We start from the raw sequence: 20582 nt of genomic DNA on the forward strand, positions 1-20582 counted from the left end.
CCTGTAATCCCAGCACTTTGGGAGGCCGAGGCGGGCGGATCACGAGGTCAGGAGATCGAGACCACGGTGAAACCCCGTCTCTACTAAAAATACAAAAAATTAGCCGGGCGTGGTAGCGGTGCCTGTAGTCCCAGCTACTCGGAGAGGCTGAGGCAGGAGAATGGCGTGAACCCCGGGGGGTGGAGCCTGCAGTGAGCCGAGATCGCGCCACTGCACTCCAGCCTGGGTGAAAGAGCAAGACTCCTTCTAAAAAAAAAACAAAAAAAATTGAACAGAAAATACAGGGAGTTCCCATTACTCTCCATCTCCCCAACCAGTTTCTCCTATAATTAATATCTTGCATTAATGTGGTACATTTGTTATAATTAATGAACCAATATTGATGCACTATTATTAACTAAAGTCTATAGTTTACATTAAGGTTCAGTCTTTGTGCATATAATTCTGTCACTTTTGCCAAATGCATAATGTCATGTATTCAACATTATTGTATCACACAGAATAGTTTCACTGCTCTAATAACCTGCCGTGTTCCGCCTATTCATTCCTCGTTCCGTCACTCCTCAGCCCTGGGCAACCACTGTCTCTATACTTTTGCCTTATCTACAATATTATACAGTTGGAATCATACAATATGTAGCCTTTTCAGACTGGCTTCTTTCCCTTAGCAATATATGTGATTAATGATTCTCTGTATCTTTTCATGGCTTAATAGCTCATTTCTTCTTATCACTGAATGATGAATAATGTTTCATCACATGGATGTACCACGGTTTATCCCTTCACCTATCAGAGAATATCCTGGTTGCTTCCAGTTTTTGACAATTATGAATAAAACTGCTATAAACATCCATGTGCAGGTTTTTGGTGAAAAATTTTCCATTCATCTGGGTAAATATCTAGGAGCACAATGGCTAGATTATATAGTAAGACTATGTTTAACTTTGTAAGAAACTGCCAAACTGTCTTGCAAAGTGGCTGTACAATTTTGCATTCCTACCAACAATTTTTACTCCATGTCTTGCCAACATTTAATATTGTCAGTGTTTCGGATTTTAACCACTGTAATAGGTGTGTAGCCGCATCTTGTTTGAATTTGCAGTGCCCTAATGACATTTGATCTTTTCATGTGTCGTGTGCTTATTTGCCATCTGCATATCTTCTTTGGTGAAGTGTCTGTTCAGCACTTTTGCCTGCTTTTATTTTTTTTTGAGTCAGGATCTACCTGTGTTGTCCAGGCTGGTCTCCAACTACCATTCTCAAGCAATCCTCCCACCTCAGCCTCCTGAGTAGCTGGGATTACAGGTACCTGCCACAATGCCCAGCATGCTCACTTTTTAATAATGTTGTTTGTTTTCTTTAGAGTGTAAAGTTTTACAGCCCTTTGGAAGGGCAATTTAGCTATACCTATTACAATTTTCAAAAAAAATTTTTTAGCAATGGAGTCTTGCTGTGTTGCCCAGGTTAGTCTCAAACTCCTGGGCTCAAGCAATCCTTCTGCCTCAACCTCTCAAATTGCTGAGATTACAGGTGTGAGCCACCTCATCCACCCTAAAATTTAAAATGCATTAAAATTCCCAAAGATCCAATAATCTCACTTCTCAGAACAGCCTGTGCATAAGTACAAGGGCTTTTAAGAACAAACCAAGGCCATGTGTGGTGGTTCATGCCTGTAATTCCAGCACTTTGGGAGGCCAAGGCAAGTGGACCACTTGAGGTCAGGAGTTCAAGACAAGCCTGGCCAACATGGTGAAACCCCATCTCTACTAAAAATACAAAAAAAAAAAAAAAATAGCTGGGCACAGCGGCAGGCACCTGTAACCCCAGCTATACTCCCAGAGGCTGGCTGAGGCATGAGAACCGCTTGAACCCAGGAGGCAGAGGTTGCAGTGAGCTGAGATCACACCACTGTACTCCAGCCTGGGAGACAGAGAAAGACTCCATCTCAAAAAAAAAAAAAAAGAGAGAGAGAGAACAAACCAATCTTGTTATCAAATTCCTGTCCACCTAATACCAAAAAGGGTTTCATGATTAGAATATGAGGGCTGTGAGCTCTTGGTGGCAAGTGGGTCAAAGCTCGAATCCAGAATCTCCTTTCTTCCCTTGTGTGCATTGATTTCCCCTACACTAGACTCACTACCCACACACTCCCCTTCAAGGTCTCCAAATCACTATGTAAATCAGAGGAATATTCTCCACAGGCAGAGGAGGTGTGAGAACTAAGCAACGAGACATGAGTTTTCCCATCCAACAGTCACCTTGGAAAACAAAGCACTTATTCCATTGCTCAGCTCAAGTCTGGACTCCAATTGGGAGTGACTTCCAAAGCCAGGTCCTGAGCCATATGGGGAAACATTCTTGTTATACTATTGTCACACAGCATTTTGGGTCAAAACAATATTACCCAAAGTGATCACTCTTCTAACAGCCAGTGTTGGCTTCTAATAGCTTTGGATTATCAAAGGATTTCAACTCTTTATCATCAAGGACATTGAAAAGAATTGCTGCCATTTTTAAGTTGTTTCGTTTTGTTTTGCTTTTTCCAAAAGAGGATGTTTAGACAACCAGAGGACTCATACCTCCTACAAAAAATAAAAATAAAAATTGGAAGACTATTGTCCTGCAGAAAATAGGATGTAGATGACTGTGACGCTATCACAGACAGCCTCTTAGAAGCACACGTGCAGACAAGAGAAAATCAGAGGGAAGAAGAGGAAGAAAGATTTAATGTAGAAACCAGAAACAAAAATTTAAAAATAGCCCTACAAGGATAACCCGATTAGTCAGGCACCTCTTTCTCCTCAAATGACCTTGCAGTTGTAAATACGACGAGGAGGGCGGTGCTGAGCCCATAGCAAGTCTGTGGATGCCCCCTGGTGGCCCGAAATAGAATGGCTTCAATGGATGGAAATTTAACGTGCTCGCATCCCCAGCACGTTAAATTACCCAGAAAAGTAAGAGAAAAAGAACAGACACATCAGAAATGTCTCTGACCAAACCTTTCAAGTACGAATCAGGGCAAGATATGGCGATGAACAAGCAGAGAAAAGTGGACTGCAAAGGAAGCAGTAATTAATCTGTCAGAGAAGGGAGGGCTCCTTCCTGCTTCCGGACCATTGGATGTGAGTCTAGATGAGAGACATCTATTATAGAGATAATAGAAGAGGTTAGCGGAACTAAGCATGGTTCACTTTTCTTCTTTAGAAATACCATTAATGCTGATCGCCTTCGCCGCCGCCCACGTGCTCGCCTTCGCGCCGGGCCCCGCCTGGCCCCGGCCTCCGCCTCCGCCCCCACCCGGCCCGCAGAGCTCGCCCCCACCCCACCCGCAGACAATTGTCCGAGTCCAAGAACGGCCCCGAGGATGCTTCGTTTTTCGCCGTCATGGGCGCCTCGGCCGCCATGGTCTTCAGCTCGCCTCGCGCTGCCTACGGCACGGTCAAGAGCGGTGCCGGCATCGCGGCTATGTCTGTCATGCGGCCAGAGCTGATCATAAAGTCCATCATCCCAGTGGTCATGGCTGGCATCATCGCCATCTATGGCCTGGTGGTGACAGTCCTCATCGCCAACTCCCCGAATGACGACATCAGCCTCTACAGGAGCTGCCTCCAGCTAGGCGCCGGCCTGAGCGTGGGCCTGAGCGGCCTGGCAGCCCGCTTTGCCATCGACATCGCGGGGGACGCCGGTGTGCGAGCCACGGCCCAGCAGCCCCGACTATTCATGGCCATGATCCTGATCCTCATCTTCCCCGAGGTGCTCGGCCTCTACGGTCCCGTCGTCGCCCTCATCCTCTCCACAGAGCAGCCCCTCTCCGAGCCCACCAGCCACAGAATATGATGTAAAAACCACCCCTCCTCATTCCAGAACGAAGAGCCTGACACACACGCACGGGGCCGCGGCCCCCAGTAGTTGATCTTGTACATGCGCAGCGTCCTAGCGCCCGTTGTCTGTTGCCCTGGCCTTGCCCCCACCCCCGCCCCCGCCGCCCCGTGCCGTGGACATCTGGGTCCACTCATCGCCCCTCCAGGCCCCCGGCGCCCCATCCCCTAGAGTGCTCTGTGTATGCGGATGACTTAGAGTTGTCATTTCTCTTCACTGGATGTTTATTTATAAAGATCTGGCCTGTTCCCGCGTCTTCGGAGAGGCCCTGGTCTCCCAGCTATCTATAACCTTAGCTAGAGTGTGGCCTTGTGGGTTCCTGTTGCTGAGACTTCCTGGATGGAGCTGCCCTCGCCACTGGGCCCTTGGCCCTGCACGGAGCTCTGTCCAATAAAGTTCTCGGATTTGGGGGAAAAAAAAGAAATAACCATTAATGCTATTATAATAACGAAATTATACCGTTTTTCTTGGCCAGGTGTGGTGGCCCACTCTTGTAATCCCAGCACTTTGGGAGGCAGAGGTGGGTGGATCACCTGAGGTCAGGAGTTCGAGACGAGCCCAGACAACATGGTGAAACCCCGTCTCTACTAAAAACACAAAAATTAGCTGGGCATGGGCCAGGCTCGGTGGCTCACCCTGTAATCCCAGCACTTTGGGAGGCTGAGGCGGGCAGATCACGAGGTCAGGAGATCGAGACCACCCTGGCTAACGTGGTGAAACCCCATCTCTACTAAAAATACAAAAAATTAGCCGGGCGTGGTGGTGAGCACCTGTAGTCCCAGCTACTCGAGAGGCTGAGGCAGGAGAATGGCTTGAACCCGGGAGGTGGAGCTTGCAGTGAGCCGAGATCATACCAGTGCACTCCAGTCTGGGCGACAGAGCGAGACTCTGTCTCAAAAAAAAAAAAAAAAAAAAAGAGAGAAATTAAAATAAAATAAAATACAAATAAATAACAAACATAAACTAAACATGTACCTAGTCAAAAAGTTAAATTGGCTTGTTCTCACTTGTAACCTCAACACTTTGGGAGGCCGAGGTGGGAGGATCCCTTGAGCCTAGGAGTTCAAGACCAGCCTGGGCAACATGGTGACACCCCATCTCTCCAAAAAAAATTAGCCGAGTGTGGTGGCTACTTAAGAGGCTAAGGTAGGAAAATTGCTTGAGCCTGGGAGGTCAAGGCTGCAGTGAGCCATAATTGCACCACTGCACTCCAGCCTGGACAACAGAGTGAGACCCTGTTGTAATAAACAACAACAACAAAAAAGCTAAACTGTTAATGCTCCTTGGGGAAAATTTGTGCATGAACTGGATTTGCTAAGGTTTATTAAACTGCAACTTCTATGGAATGTTCTTGGTAATGTCCATAAGCATTCCTCTGCTCAAGGACCTTAAAAGTCATCCAACTTTCTAATCATCTTTCTTGGAAATTAACATCTCTGATGAGATGTGCCTGAATGGCCCTCCCGGGAGAATTTCAATAACCAAAGCTGGGGAAAAAGCAGTTACTCCTCCCTCCTTCATTTCCCCTCCTCAAAGATTACAGCTAACTTTTATGTAAGTCTTTAGTACTTCTTGATTGGCCAGAAGTTTCCCCTGTACTTTCCCATAGTAGTCGTTCCTTGGTCTCTCTTTAAACTTTTTCCTTTTTTTTTTTTTTTTTTGTGAGATAGTGTCTTGCTTTGCCACCCAGGCTGGAGTGCAGTGGCGCCATCTAGGCTTACTGCAATCTCTACCTCCTGGGTTCAAGTGATTCTCAGGCCTCAGCCTCCCGAGTAGCTGGGATAACAGGTGCACACTACCATGCCCAGCTAATTTTTCTATTTTTAGTAGACACGGGGTTTCACCATGTTGGCCAGGTTGGTCTTGAACTCCTGACTTCAAGTGATCTGCCCACCTCAGCCACCCAAAGTGTTGAGATTACAGGCGTAAGCCACCGCTCCTGGCCTCCTCATTTTTTTTTTTTTTTTTTTTTTTTGAGACAAGGTCTCACTCTGTCACCCAAGCTGGAGTGCAGTGGCACAATCACAGTTCACTGTAGCCTTGACCTCTAGGTTCAAGCAATCATCCGCCTCAGCCTCCTGAGTAGCTGGGACCACAGGCATGTGCCACCATGCCTAGCTAATTTTTGTATTTTTTGTAGAGACAGAGTCTTGCTATGTTACCCAGGCTGGTCTTGAACTCCTAAGCTCAAGCGATCTTCCCGCTGAGGCCTCCCGAAATGCTGAGATTACAGGCATGAATTACCAAGCCCCGCCCATGCCTCATTTCCAAAGAGACTAAGGAAAATCCCAGATTTCCCCGAGGAAGTGACATTTGTCTTGTATGAAATTTTGGCAAGTGCATGGAGACCCAATCTGTGTGGGCACTGCTCGAGAAAAGGCCAGGAAATACAGCAAAAACTATTTGCACTGAATATTTTTTTTTTTTTGAGATGGAGTTTTGCTCTGGCACTCAGGCTGGAGCACAGTGGTACGGTCTTGATTCACCAAACCCTCCGCCTCCTAGGTTCAAGCGATTCTCTTGCCTCAGCCTCCCGAGTAGCTGGGATTACAGGCGCCTGCCACCATGCCCAGCTAATTTTTGTATTTTTAGTAGAAATGGGATTTCACCATGTTGGCCAGGCTGGTCTCAAACTCCCGACTTCAGGTGATCCACCCGCCATGGCCTCCCAAGGCAAATCCCAAGGCAATCCCGAAGTGCCAGGTTTATAGGCGTTAGCCATAGCACTGGCCTGCCCTTAGTATCTTCTATTTCCTCCTCCAGATCCATTCTTCGTTTTTCTCCACCCTGTTCTACACCCTGGGAGCTGACTCATATGGACTGCGGCAGCAGACTTCTTTGCCCTGAAATTTCCAGTTGGGCTCCACCAACGGGAGGCACCAATAAAAGAGAATGACATTGTTTAATTCCCATGGCTCTCTCCCTGCCAGGTCACCATGGATTGGCAGCATCCCTCCACTGAGGAATGAAACTCCTGTCAGGTTGCTCGATAACTCTCTCTCTGCATTCAGGTAACATTTTTGTCCCTTCAGCCCTAAGGATGGTAACAGATATTGTACCATCTCTAATTGCTTTTCCTATACTCTGCCCACAGCTTTGTAAATAGCTCCTGTATTAAGCTCTTCTCAAAGTATCCATTTTGAGCATGCCATCTGTTTCCTGCCAGAGCCCTGACTGATACAGTGTGTTTGATTAATGGGTATTAGTTCAGACTAGCTGGTGCATGAAAAGTGTGTGATGAAACAGTAAAACATCATGTAAGAACAGTAGGCTGAAACAGATGGTGGAGGGGCTTGTCTTCCAGGTCAGGAAGTCTATCAGATAATAAGAATCTCAGAAGGTTTTAGATCAGGAGTGACAAAGCCCTTAAGAAAACTAATTTAGTAGCTGTATGCAGAACAGTTTAGAAATTGGAGACAGGGAGATGACTTAGGAGATGATTACCATTGCTAGTAGAGGAAGGTAACATTTTGAAACCATCAAACTGGCAAAGACCCAAAAATTTCCTTTTTTTTTTTTTTGAGATGGAGTTTTGTTCTCGTTGCCCAGGCTGGAGTGCAGTGGCACAATCTCAGCACACTGTAACCTCCGCCTCCCGGGCTCAAGATAGTCTCCTGCCTCAGCCTCCCAAGTGGCTGAGATTACAAGCATGTGCCACCATGCCCGGCTAATTTTTGTATTTTTAGTAGTGACGAGGTTTCACCCTGTTGGCCAGGCTGGTCTCGAACTCCTGACCTCAGGTGAGCTGCCTGCCTTGGCCTCCCAAAGTGCTGGGATTACAGGCATGAGCCACCGCGCCTGGCACCACCCCCTTTCTTTTTTTTTTTGACAGAGTCTTGCTCTGGAAATGCAACGGCACAATAATGGCTCACTGCTACCTCTTCTTGCCAAGTTCAAAGGATTCTTATGACTCAGCATCCCGAGCAGCTGGGATTACAAACACGCACCACCACCCAGCAATTGGAAGACCGAGGGGGACAGACTGCTTGAGCTCAGGAGTTCAAGATCAGCCTGGGCAACATGGCGAAGCCCTCTCTACAAAAAATACACAAATTAGCCGGGGGTGATGGGGTGCACCTGTAGTCCCAGCTACTTGGGAGGCTGAGTTTGGAGGATCTCTTGAGCCCAGAAGGTCCTTGACCCAGACCCTGTCTCAAAGAAACAAAGGGAAAAAAAAAGGACTGGGCACAGTGGCTCACGCCTGTAATCCCAGGACTTTGGAAGGCTGAGGCAAGTGGATCAGCCAAGGTCAGGAGTTCAAGACCAGCCATGCCAACATGGTGAAATCCTGTCTCTACTAAAAATACAAAAAATTAGCCGGGCATGGTGGCGGGCACCTGTAATCCCAGCTGCTCGAGAGGTTGAGGCAGGAGAATCACTTGAACCAGGGAGGCTGAGGTTGCAGTGAGCTGAGATCACGCCATTGCACTCCAGCCTGGGCAACAAGAGCAAAACTCCGTCTCAAAAAAAAAAAAAAAAAAAGACACAGGTGAAGAGTGATGGCTCTCCAAAGGAACTGAATGGCTAGGGACAAAGGAATTACCTATGGTTTTTTGTTTGTTTGTTTTTGAGACAGAGTCTCGCTGACACCCAGGCTGGAGTGCAGTGGCGTGATCTCGGCTCACTGCAACCTCTGCCTCCCAGGTTCAAGCAGTTCTCCTGAGTAGCTGGGACTACAGATGTGAACTATCATGCCCAGCTAATTTTTGTGTTTTCAGTACAGACGGGGTTTCACCTGGCACCTGGTCTCCAACTCTTGACCTCAAGTGATCCGCCCACCTCAGCCTCCCAAAGTGCTGGGGTTGCAGGCGTGAGCCCCGGGCTCAGCCCTGTAATTTATTAAACATGTATCTATACCCTGACACCGTTGGTTCCTGTCTATAGTCCGAGTGTTTTGGGAGGCCGAGGCAGGAGAATTGCTTGAGGTCAGGAGTTCGAGACCAGCCTGGACAACATAAGGAGAGCCCATCTCTTTAAAAAAAAAAAAAAACACACAACAAACAAACCCATGTATTTATTGAAGACCTACTTTATTATGCACCGTGATGTTTCAAATATCACAAACCATTACAAAGCAACATAATCACCTTCCTTCCCCCTTATTGCTTCAAACTGTTCTGGTAAAAATAAAGCTCTGGCATGGTGGCTCACGCCTGTAATGCCAACACTTTGGGAAGCCGAGGCGGGTGGATCACCTGAGGTCAGGAGTTCGAGAGCAGCCTGGACAACATGGCGAAACCCCGTCTCTACTAAAAATACAAAAATTAGCATGGTGGCGCGCGCCTGTAATCCCAGCTGCTCGGGAGGCTGACGCATGAGAATTACTTGAACCCAGGAGGCGGAGGTTGCAGTGAGCCTAGATCACGCCACTGCACTCCAGCCTGGGTGACGGAGTAAGACTCCATCTCAAAGGCATGACCAAAATAGCAAAAATGTTTTAGTATTATACCTGTTACGAATTTAATGGAAATTACAAGTAGGAGCCCATTACAATATCAAGCCTTAAAATGCTTAAAACATACAGTGTGACAATAAGTAAACTTCGAGACCCAATAAGGGGGAAAGTCCAACGTGGAAAGTATTTGGTAGGAATGAAGAACAGAGTGACAACTGCTTAGTCCCATTGGATATTTCGCTCCTCTTCAGGAAGAATACTCCAGTTTGGGGAGGCCATATCCCGGGCCAGCCAGTTAAAATCGTCAACATCGTTCCAGTTATTTTTGCTCCTATCTAAACCAGAGCTCTCGAAGTCCTTGTCGATCTCCGGGTAGCTCCAGGTGTAAGGGGCGAACTGGATCCCACTGCAGTCCTCCACGATGGCCCTGCTGGTCACCTGCAGGAAGATGCGGGTGTCTTTCGTACTGTGTATGCGGAGCTGTTGGCAGGCCACTGCCAGCACACAGTCACTGCAGTCCTCCAGGAAAACAGAGGTGGACACCGGACCGCAGAGCAGCTTGCAGCTGTGGGCCTTGGTTAGCCGCAGGGTGTTGGGATTTCCATACAGTCTGACTGTGCAGTTGCTCAGTTCGGTCAAAAGGACGTCGCGCTGGTGCAACTCGCTGGCTCTCTTCTCCAAGACTTGGGACTCCAGGCTGGAGAAACCGCAGACCCAGCTGGAGCCGAGGTCTCCTTCCGCCTTCTTGGGCAGCGGGGAGTCCTGTACGCTTTCAACTGCCGGGGGGATGCCAGGAGCCGCATCTACTTTGGTAGACGAAGCAGCATCCTTTCTCCGGGTCTTGAAAGCGAAACGCTTCTTGGGCTGCAGCTCCCGGCGCCGCTCGGCCAGGGCCGCCTGCAGCCGCGCCAGTACCTCTTGTCCCTGCCGCAGGTCGTAAGCGGCTAGGAAAAAAACTGAGTCGTTGATAAGTTTCTGCAGCCCCTGGAGCCGAGAGGCCGCCTCCTCCAGCCGCTCGACCGACTCCGCGCGCTCCAGAAGCTCTTCCACGGCCGCTCGCTCCCGAGCAAAGGTGGCGGCGAAAAAGCGGCTGTTCTCCTTCTCTACCTCCTGGTTCTGCCGCTTTTGTTTCCGCCTTTCCACTTCCAGCTGCCGCTCTTGTTCGCGTCTCTGAAGCCGTTCAGGCATCAGGCTGAGGTCCCGCTGGGACTCCATGTCCCCGGTCCTGACAGCAGCGGCGGAGCAACTAACGGACTCCATATTGACTTCAAGCTTCCTCTCTTGTCTTCCCTCCTCCGGGCGCACTCTCCGTGAGGCCTCCCACCAACGCGTCCGGTGATTGGCCTAACACGATGATGTCAGACCCCCGGCCTTATTTTCTTCGCCTATTGGTTCCTCTGCGTCGGAGGGGGCGGGGAGACGGGGCGGGGCCGACTGACTATGGGGTGGGAAGACAAAGGTTCTTGTGGATGGGTGGGGTGGGGTGGGCTGGGAGGCAGGCGGGGGAATCTTTTTTTCCTCTTAAAGGGGCAGGACTTATATCCGGGATTGTGGGGTGAGTTGCAGCAGCGGCAGCTGCACATGTGGGTTTGTTTATAAGAACAAGGTTAGAAACTCGCAGGCCTCCCCCTCCCCCCAGCTCCTCCCTACTACCCCCCTACAGGCCGGAGATCCGCTACTAGGGGTGTGGGTGGGAGGGATGAGTGCGTGTGGTGGGTTGGGGGGACAGGTAGTGGTGAGAAAGATGGAGGGGGGGGGGAATATTGCACCGCCCGGCCCGCGCCGGAGGAAGCAGCAGCTGGAACAGCTGGCTAGGGAGCCGCTTGCATGCCTCCGGTTTTTTCTTTTCCCTTCCACCACCCCTTCCCCCAACCCATTTCGGCCGCCCCGTAGCCCTCATCCTAACCGCCCCCCTCCCCCCTATCCACTGCAGTTCGGCGCGGCCTGGGGGCTCCTGGATCCCCGCAGGCAGTTACTGGGGCGGGAGAAGGCAAGGGGCACTGCGATGGGAGAGACTGGGTTCCTCACTGCAACCGGGTTCGAGGGGCCCTGGGGGAGTCTAAAAAAGGATTACTATTTTTTTGGCCAATTGCTGCAGTCGGAGGGGTGGGGGCGGGGGAAGGTGAGATCCACACCCCCTTCCTCTTTCTTCCCTGTCCTCCCCGAGCTCCGTCCCGGCCACTCCCTTCGCAGCTGGGCGTCGCCGGCCGCGCCGGGGTGAGACCCTAGCCCCGGGCTCCGTGGCTCTCTGGGGCGGTCGGTTTTAGGAAAGCGGTGGGAGAAGCGGTACATTATTTCTAGGGGTGGTGGGAGGGATTTGTCACCGGAAGTGAATGGCCTAGCTTGAAGTCGGGACCAACCCGAGGTGTGGGTGGGCAGCCAAGACAGCGCAGTCACTGGCAAAAACCCGAGGCAGCGGGCAGGGCGAAAACCCGAGATGCAACCGCTGCCCGGGCGCGGCAGCCTCGCATGCTTCGCTCAGCCCTGCGGAGCTCCTGGACCTCCCTAACCCTGCCTGTCCTTCCAACCCTAGGTTTCCTCCTCATATCCCCAGTTCCCAGCCTCCATCGTTTAAATTGAGGTATTTAACGGCCCAAGAAACTTGAAATTTCACCGATCTACCTGCATTTTGATGCAGAGGAAGATGGGAGGAAACCAGAGCCATTGAATTAAGTCTGAGTTAAAACTGATCTCCCATTTTCACGCCCCACGTTCTTCCTTTCCTTCCCACTTCAAACAAACAAAACACACATAAATTGCTGGGCCGAACAGAGTATTTCTCCGCTGAGAGCACAGTTCATACCGTGTGGCAGATTCCCCGCGCAGGCGGGGCGCGGGGGCAGGGAAGAGGCTTGTGTGTCCGCGTGCCTGCGTGCACCCGATGGAAAAGGGGGTGCCGAAAAACAGTGGTGCTTACTCTTGTGCATAGTCATCGTTTTCGCTAGTCTTGTTTTATGGGCAGATTAGGTGAGGCTTCTGTTTTTGCTTTTTTTTTTTTTTTTTTGAGACGGAGTTACGCTCTTGTTGCCCAGGCTGGAGTGCAATGGCGCGATCTCGGCTCACCGCAATCTGCCTCTCGGGTTCAAGCGATTCTCCTGCCTCAGCCTCCCGAGTAGCTGGGATTACAGGCATGCGCCACCATGTCCGGCTAATTTTGTATTTTAAGTAGAGACGGGGTTTCTCCATGTTGGTCAGGCTGGTCTCGAACTCCTGACCTCAGGCGATGCGGCCTCCCATAGTGCTGGGATTACAGGCGTGAGCCACTGTGCCCGGCCGGTTTTGTTCTTTTTTTTTTTTTTTTTCTTAAGAAAAACAGGTTTATTTCACAAAACCGTGGGTCTGAAAGCTGGTGGATGAAATATAGCTAGTTATCTTGTCCAAGTCGTCGAGGAATTGCAGTAGCTGCTTTATTTTATGAAATGTTGATTTAAGCAAAGAAGATTTAGTGAAGATTTTTCTAGAAAAAAAACAACCTGACCTTTTAAGTTTTTCAGGTTGAACCTGTGTCACTCAAATTAAGAACATTTGTAGCTAAAGAAGGTTTATTGGACTTGGAGGTTGCAGCTGGAGTGAGATAACATTTCGATATTAGGCATAGTGAATCTATGGGTGTTGTAAGTGTTGGCTGTATCCCAAGTGGAATTGAATGTTATTAAACCCTTTCAAGAACTTCATTTCTGTCTACCAACAGGTTTTTGCTACAATCCAGTAGACTTGGGAAGTTTCTAAATACTTGAAGTTGGTTAGTTCGAACTTTTAAGAAAAGGAAACACTTAAAAACAGAGCTTGACAGGTCACCCAGTTGACCCAGTGTGTTAGGGGCAGTTTCAAAGACTGATGTGAGGAGGAGTGGAAAGGGGTCAGTGAGTGATATGGTCATTGTGAAGCATTGGCTTGACAGTTCTTTACAGCCCCCCTGCACAGCTGCAGGCTGTGAGGTATGTGGTCAAGAAATGGAGATAACGCTGTTTCTGAGCTCAAACACAGTAGGAAGGCTGCGAAATGGCTGGCATTGCCCGGCTGTGTTTGCATCCTCTCTCTGCCATTTGAGGGCAGTGGATTCAGCATGCATCTTTGAAATAGATCCCAGCTTGTCAGAGGTAAGTGCCTGTTTTGATGGAAGGAGAGTGGGGAATGCATTACAGGGGAAACGTAGCAAAAGGCAAGCAGCTCTGAGTTCTGCATCCTACTTTCAATGATATCTCAAAGGGCTTGTGAATCAAGGTACTGCTCTCTTGTAGTTATCTTGAAAAATGAAAGAATTCTAACGTGTTATGGACTTTACCATTTATTTAACAACAGTTTAGATACTTTATGGTTCTATTTGTTAGATTTAGATCCCCCCTTTTAACTTTTTTAAAATTTCCAACATATATAACATGGAGAGAGTATTAGAAGAGTGTTCCAAGGACTCACATACCCATCACCCAGCTTCAACAACTGCCAACTGATGTTAAGTAAATAAGCCAGGAACAGAAAGAAAAATATCACATGTTCTCACTCGTATGTGGGAACAGAAAAAGTTGATCATATGGAGTTGGAGTGTAGAATGATAGTTACCAGAGGCTGGGAAGTGGAGGGAGATGAAGTGAGATTGGTTAAAGGGCACAAAGGTACAAGTTAGATAGAGGGAATAAGTTCTAGTGTCAGCACAGTAGCCTAATTCGAGTTAACAATAATGTATTGTATATTTCAAAATAGCTAGAAGAAAGGATTTGAAATGTTCCCAACACAAAGAAATGATAAATGTTTGAAGTAATAGATATCCCAAATATTCTAATTTGACCATTACATATTGTATGCATGTATCAAAATATCACATGTACCTCATAAATATGTACAATTATTATATATCAATAAAAATGATAATAACTTTTTAAAAAACAGTTACCAACTGACAAGCTTGTTTCCTGTAAAGCCCTAGTCACTTCCCCACCTCTCACCCTGATTATTTTTTGGCAGATCCCAGATATTATATTATTTCATATTTTATTGTCTATAAATATTTCACTATATACCTCTAAAAGATTAGAAGTTCCTTTTTTTTTTTTTTTTTTTTTTTGAGACAAAGTCTCGCTCTGTCGCCCAGGCCAGAGTGCAGTGGCATGATCTCAGCTCTGTGCAACCTCTGCCTCCCAGGTTTAAGTGATTCTACTGCCTCAGGCTCCCAAATAGCTAGGATTACAGGCGTCCACCACCCCACCCGGCTAATTTTTTTTTATATATATACTTTTAGTAGAGACGGGGTTTCACTATGTTGGCGAGGCTGGTCTTGAACTCCTAACCTCATGATCTGCCCACCTCTGCCTCCCAAGGTTCTGGGATTACAGGCGTGAGCCACCGTGCCTGGGCCCTTTTCTTTTTTTTTAAATTGAGACAGGGTCTCACTCTGTCGCCTAGGCCGAAGTGCAGTGATGCAATCATGGCTTACTGTAGTCTTGACCTCCCAGGCTGAAGTGATCCTCCCACCTTAGCCTCCTGAGTAGCCAGGACTACAGGTGTGCACCACCAATCCCAGCTAATTTTTGGTTTTTTTTTTTTGCAAAGACAGGGTTTCGCCGTGTTGCCCGGGCTGGTCTTAAACTCTTGGGCTCAAGTGATCTGCCCACCTCGGCCCCTGGAAGTGCTGGGACTACAGGTGTGAGCCCCCACGCCTGGCCACTTCCCTTTTAAGACAGCCACATTGCCATCACCACACTCCAAAAAAGCATAGAAAATATTTTCTTAATAGCAGATTGCCAGTCTATATTCACATCTGATTATCCCATAATATACTTTTGTTTTTTCTCAAGACGACGTCTTGCTCTGTCGCCCAGGCTGGAGTGCAATGGCGCGATCTCGGCTTACTGCAACCTCCGCCTCCTGGGTTCAATTGATTCTCGTGCCTCAGCCTCCTGAGTAGCTGGGATTACAGGTGCCCACCACTATGCCTGGCTAATTTCTTGTATTTTTAGTACAGATGGGGTTTCACCATGTTGGCCAGGCTGGTCTTGAACTCCTGACCTTGTGATCTGCCCACGTCGGCCTCCCAAAGTGCTGGGATTACAGGCGTGAGCCACTGCCCCCGGACTTTTTTTTTTTTTTTACTTTTTTTATTTTTATACTTTAAGTTCTGGGATACATGTGCAGAATGTGCAGTTTTGTTACATAGGTATACATGTGCCATGGTGGTTTGCCGCACCTGTCAACCTGTCATCTAGGTTTTAAGCCCCATATGCATTAGGTATTTGTCCTAATGCTCTCCCTCCCCTTGCCCAGTTTCCTTTTTTTAAAGTTATTTTATTTGAATAAGGATCCAAACAAGTTCCATACACTGCATTTAGTTATTGTGTCCCTTAAATCACTTTTTTTTTGAGTTAGACAAACAGCTTTGTTTGAAAGATGTGGTCAGCCAAGTCCCCCGCCAACCCCAAGGTCCTGGCAGCATTGGCCTCAGGCGTGGGAGGACCTGTGTCCTGGGTGGAGAGCCTTAAATCACTTTCACTGTGTGGGTTCCTTTTTCTCTAAATTGTTTTGTTGAAGCAGCTTGGTCATTTGTTCAGTAGAGTTTCCCACAGTCTGGATTTTGCTGGTTGCATCCCTATACAGTATTTGTTAAATTTTAAATGTCTGTTGTATTTATTTGATCTTTAGTGTTACAAAGGGAATTTCATGATTGTAGTTATATGCCTCAAGAAGTAAGTAGTGAAAGCATTTAAGCAAAGTAAAACAGTCTTTAGGTATGGTTAAACAATAAAGGAATAGGCCCTTTGGTGTTCTCTGGAGTTTATCAGAGACCCTGCACTGGTGGAAGATGCTAGCCACACCCAGGCAAATAAAAGGACCCTTTTTCTTTCTTTTCTTTTCTTTTTTTTTTTGAGATGGAGTTTTGCCCTTGTTGCCCAGGCTGGAGTGCAGTGGCATGATCTTGGCTCACTGCAACCCCCGCCTCCTGGGTTCAAGCGATTTTCCTGCCTCAGCCTCCCAAGAGGCTGGGATTACAGGCATGCGCCACCATGCCTGGCTAATTTTGTATTTTTAGTAGAGACGGGGTTTCTCCATGTTGGTCAGGCTGGTCTTGAACTCCTGACCTCAGGTGATCTGCCCGCCTCAGCTTCCCAAAGTGCTGGGATTACAGGCATGCGTCACTGCGCCCAGCCAAGCCCCTTTTTCTAGTAGTTTGATGCCAGAAAGAAGCATCACCTCTTCATCTCTCAGCAAGTATTGACTATATATGGGATGGAAAGCATTCATTAAAGAGCTGTGCACATCAAAGTTATCAAATGTTAGGCAAATCTTCCTACCTTGGCTGCTGACTTTCTGGCAGGAAGACAGTGAAAGGTGACAGTTGTGCAGGCAGGTCCTGTTGTTGGGAAGCAGGACAGGAGCAGCCTTTTCCTTCTGCCTTTGCCCCTGGCTCTTTCCTCCCCCTCAACGCCCTTGACCTTCTGAAACTTTTTTCATCATTGTACACTTAATGTCTAGCACATAGGCTGGCACGTGTTTATTTATCTAAACATCTGTTTATTAAGCACTAACTGTGCCCAGCACTGAGCCAGGGAGGCCCTAAGACTGCCAAAGTGAATAAAAACAGACGTAGTCCCTGTCCTCCTTAAGAAGGCCTAATTTGGGCAAATAGTCACAAAAACATGTAAAATATGTTCTTTGCTTGCTGAGACTGGGTCTCTCTCTCACCCAAGCTGGTCTCTCTCTCAGCCAAGTGGCATAATTATAGCTCACTGAAGCCTCAAACTCCTGGGCTCAAGCAATTCTCCCACTTCAGCCTCCTGAGTAGCTGGGACTACAGATGCATGCCACCGTGCCCAGCTAATTTTTTTTTTTTTTTTTTTTTTTTAGATAGAGTCTCACTGTTGCCCAGGCTGGAGTGCAGTGGCGCCATGTCGACTCACTGCAGCCTCCACCTCCCAGTTTCAAGCAATTCTCCTGCCCCAGCCTCCTTAGTAGCTGGGGTTACAGGCACACGCCACCACGTGTGGCTAATTTTTGTATTTTTAGTAGAAACAGAGTTTCGCCATGTTAGCCAGCTAGTCTCCAACTCCTGACCTTAGGTGGTCCACCTGCTTCTGCCTCCCAAAGGACTGATATTACAGGTGTGAGCCACCGTGCCCTGCCCCCAGCTGACTTTTTTTTTTTTTTTTTGGTTGGGGGGGACAGAGTTTTGCTCTGTCACCCAAGCTAGAGTGCAGTGGTGCGATCTCGGCTCACTGCAACCTCCACCTCCCAAGTTCAAGTGATTCTCCTGCCTCAGCCTGCCAAGTACCTGGGACTACAGGCACTTGCCACCATGCCTGGCTAATTTTTTGTATTTTTAGTAGAGACAGGTTTCACCATGTTGGCCAGGCTGGTCTCGAACTCCTGACCTCAGGTGATCCACCCACCTCAGCCTCCCAAGGTGCTGGGATTACAGGCATGAGCCACCATGCCTAGCCTAATTTTGAAATGTTTTTGTAGAGACAGGGTCTTGCTGTGTTGCCCACTCTGGTCTTGAACTCTTGGCTTCAAGGGATCCTCCTGCCTCGGCCTCCCAAAGTGCTGGGATTACAGGCATGAGCTACTACACTTGGCCAATCATTGCTATAAAAGAAAGAGTTACAAGGAGCCCACTAGTGGTGGGGGTTGCCTTGTTGGAATGGTCAGGGAAAGCTTCGGAGGGGGTTGAGCTGACGGGAAAACATCAGTAGGAATTAACAAGAGAGAAGACATAAAGCACATAAGCGTCCTGGAAAAGCTGGAGGAACACAGGTGCAAGGAGTAGCTATAGATAGGAGGCGGGACATCCTCTCTGTTGTGCTGTTGTTTGAACTTGTTTGTTTTTTTTCAGACGGGGTCTCACTCTGTCACCAAGGCTGGAGTGCAGTGGTGTGACTTTGGCTCAGGGCAACCCCCGCCTCCCGGGTTCAAGTGATTCTCGTTCCTCAGCCTCCTGAGTAGCTGGGATTACAGGTGTGTGCCACCACACCCAGCTAATTTTTGTATTTTTAGTAGAGATGGGGTTTCACCATGTTGGCCAGGCTGGTCTTGAACTCCTGACCTCAGGTGATCTGCCCGCCTCAGCTTCCCAAAGTGCTGGGATTACAGGCATGAGCCACCACACCTGGCCCTGTTTGAAGTTTTTAATGAGAATTTGCTAACATACACAAAGTTTTTTTTTTTTTTTGAGACGGAGTCTTGCTCTGTTGCCCAGGCTGGAGTGTAGTGGCACAGTCTGGGCTCACTGCAAGCTCTGCCTCCCGAGTTCATGCCATTTTCCTGCCTCAGCCTCCCAAGTAGCTGGGACTATAGGCGCCCGCCACCACACCTGGCTAATTTTTTTGTATTTTTAGTAGAGACGGGGTTTCACTGTGTTAGCCAGGGTGGTCTGGATCTCCTGACCTTGTGATCTGCCCATCTCAGCCTCCCAAAGTGCTGGGATTACAGGTGTAAGCCACCATGTCATACACAAGCTTTTTGACGTCAGCTCATAGTAACAGATGTGTCATAATTGAAACAGATGTTTTAAGAAACAATAAATACTCTTACTATGTGCAGTGGACCCTATTTTCTATTCTATTTATTGCATTTAAAATGTGCTGATCAAGGCTGGGCATGGCAGTTCATGCCTGTAATGCCAGCACTTTGGAAGGCTGGTGCAAGAGGATTGCTTGAGGCTGAGTTTGAGACCAGCCTGGGCAACATAGTGAGACCCTGTCTCTACAAAAAATGTCTTAAAAAATTGTCTGAGCAGCCGGGCGCGGTGGCTCAAGCCTGTAATCCCAGCACTTTGGGGGGCTGAGGCGGGCGGATCACGAGGTCAGGAGATCGAGACCATCCTGGCTAACATGGTGAAACCCCGTCTCTACTAAAAACACAAAAAATTAGCCGGGCGTGTTGGCGGGCGCCTGTAGTCCCAGCTACTCGGGAGGCTGAGGCAGGAGAATGGCGTGAACCCAGGAGGTGGAGGTTGCGGTGAGCTGAGATCGCGCCACTGCACTCCAGCCTGGGGGACAGAGAAAGACTCCGTCTCAAAAAAAAAAAAAAAAAAAAATTGTCTGAGCATGGTGGCATGTACCTGTAGTTGCAGCTATTCAGGAAGCTGAGGTAGGAAGCTTGCTTGATCCCAGGAGTTGGGGCTACAGTGAGTCATGATCGTGCCACTGCACTTCAGCCTGGGCAACAGAACGAGACCCTGTCTCTAAACAAAAGCAAAAACACAGCTGATCAAGACCTCCCTAAGTTAAACTGCAATTTTAAAATGCCGCATCAGCATTTCTTTATAGAAAAGGAAAAGGGGAGTACAGCTGCAGGAAAATGTATGGTAGTTGGTAGATGACTGATGGTTTCTGCGTCCTCTATAAAGCAGACAGTGAAGTCTCATGCTGAGTAAGGAGAAAAGGGTGGAGGTTAGGGGGTCTGAAAAGTGTGCAGAAGGTTTGAAAGCCCTGGGGGAATAGAGAGAGTATGTTGTCCAGAGAAATGGGCCTGGGTATGGTGTGGATGTTGAGCAAATACTTGGAGAATGAAGTTGGGAATGAATGAGAGCTTCCCAGGTGGGCCAATCTAAGCAGGAGACCAGCTCAAGAGAAGACAATGGGATTTGGAGCAGGTCAGAGGAGAAAAGCTCATGTGAAGAGCCTACTCCGCAGGAGGTGGGGTATCCCTGGAAGGTGGTGTCTCTGAAGAGTCTGGGCTTGACTCCTGCAGCCCCTCATGCATTTCCTATAAAACTCTTCAGAAGTGAACACCATTCTCCCCAAAACCCTCACTGCCTGTCAGCAGATGACCTTACCTACTCTTCACAGAAAAGAGGCAGCCAGATAGGACCTCCACATGCCTCCCCTCTCACTTCTAACTCATCTGTGAAGACCCACCTCTTTGTCTGTCTCCTCACTCAGGGCAAAGCTCCCACCAGGGTTCTCTATCCTCTCCCTTCCATTGCCTGGGACCTCGAGCCACCAGTCACCTCTTTCTTTTTTTTTTTTTTTTTTGAGACGGAGTCTTGCTCTGTTGCCCAGGCTGGAGTGCAATGGCGTGATCTCGGCTCACTGCAACCTCCGCCTCCTGGGTTCAAGCGATTCTTCTGCCTCAGCATCCCAAGTAGCTGCGACTACAGGCGCACACCGCCATGCCTGGTTAATTTTTTTTTGTATTTTAGTAGAGATGGGGTTTCACCGTGTTGCCCAGGCTGGTCTTGAACTCCTGAGCTCAGGCAGTCCACCCATCTTGGCCTCCCAAAGTGTTAGGATTACAGGCGTGAGCCACTGCGCCCGGCCCAGTCACCTCTTTCTTCAGGATTTTTAATCTCTCTCTTTTTTGGCATCTCCTTTCAGCA

General features: G+C 48.4%; 3 protein-coding genes across 6 annotated transcripts in view; 2 read left to right on the forward strand and 1 right to left on the reverse strand.

Annotated features, from left to right (window-relative positions):
- The first annotated feature begins 2983 nt into the window (after positions 1 to 2983).
- On the forward strand, positions 2984 to 4291 carry LOC116459797 (V-type proton ATPase 16 kDa proteolipid subunit c-like). Its single transcript, XM_058432247.1, has 2 exons — positions 2984 to 3006; positions 3333 to 4291. Exons 1-2 carry the CDS (start codon positions 2984 to 2986, stop codon positions 3835 to 3837), a joined length of 528 nt encoding a protein of 175 aa, XP_058288230.1. The 3' UTR covers positions 3838 to 4291.
- Positions 4292 to 8888: 4597 nt separating this feature from the next.
- On the reverse strand, positions 8889 to 10599 carry TBCC (tubulin folding cofactor C). Its single transcript, XM_032141183.2, has one exon. The coding sequence runs from the start codon at positions 10532 to 10534 to the stop codon at positions 9494 to 9496; it is 1041 nt and encodes a 346-aa protein (XP_031997074.1). The 5' UTR covers positions 10535 to 10599; the 3' UTR covers positions 8889 to 9493.
- A 210-nt stretch (positions 10600 to 10809) lies between these two features.
- Positions 10810 to 20582, forward strand: part of BICRAL (BICRA like chromatin remodeling complex associated protein) — a 124756-nt gene continuing 114983 nt past the window's right edge. For 2 of the 4 annotated variants that reach the window (XM_058432028.1, XM_032141185.2), the window contains exon 1: positions 11378 to 13374. The gene's annotated coding sequence lies outside the window, so the exon portion shown is untranslated. Of the gene's footprint in view, positions 10830 to 11377; positions 13375 to 20582 lie in introns of those variants that run through there. The other 2 variants (XM_058432029.1, XM_058432030.1) reach the window with 2 other exon arrangements.

The sequence above is a fragment of the Hylobates moloch genome, unplaced genomic scaffold, assembly GCF_009828535.3.
Source record: "Hylobates moloch isolate HMO894 unplaced genomic scaffold, HMol_V3 SCAFFOLD_20, whole genome shotgun sequence".
NCBI classification, from domain to species: Eukaryota; Metazoa; Chordata; class Mammalia; order Primates; family Hylobatidae; genus Hylobates; species Hylobates moloch.

Excerpts from the sequence above, each read along its gene's own strand:
- LOC116459797 (XM_058432247.1), top strand. The coding sequence starts at position 2,984 with ATGTCTCTGACCAAACCTTTCAA. Across the intron at positions 3,007-3,332 it reads TCTCTGACCAAACCTTTCAA|ACAATTGTCCGAGTCCAAGA; the intron begins GTACGAATCAGG and ends CCCCACCCGCAG.
- TBCC (XM_032141183.2), bottom strand. The coding sequence starts at position 10,534 with ATGGAGTCCGTTAGTTGCTCCGCCGCTGCTGTCAGGACCGGGGACATG.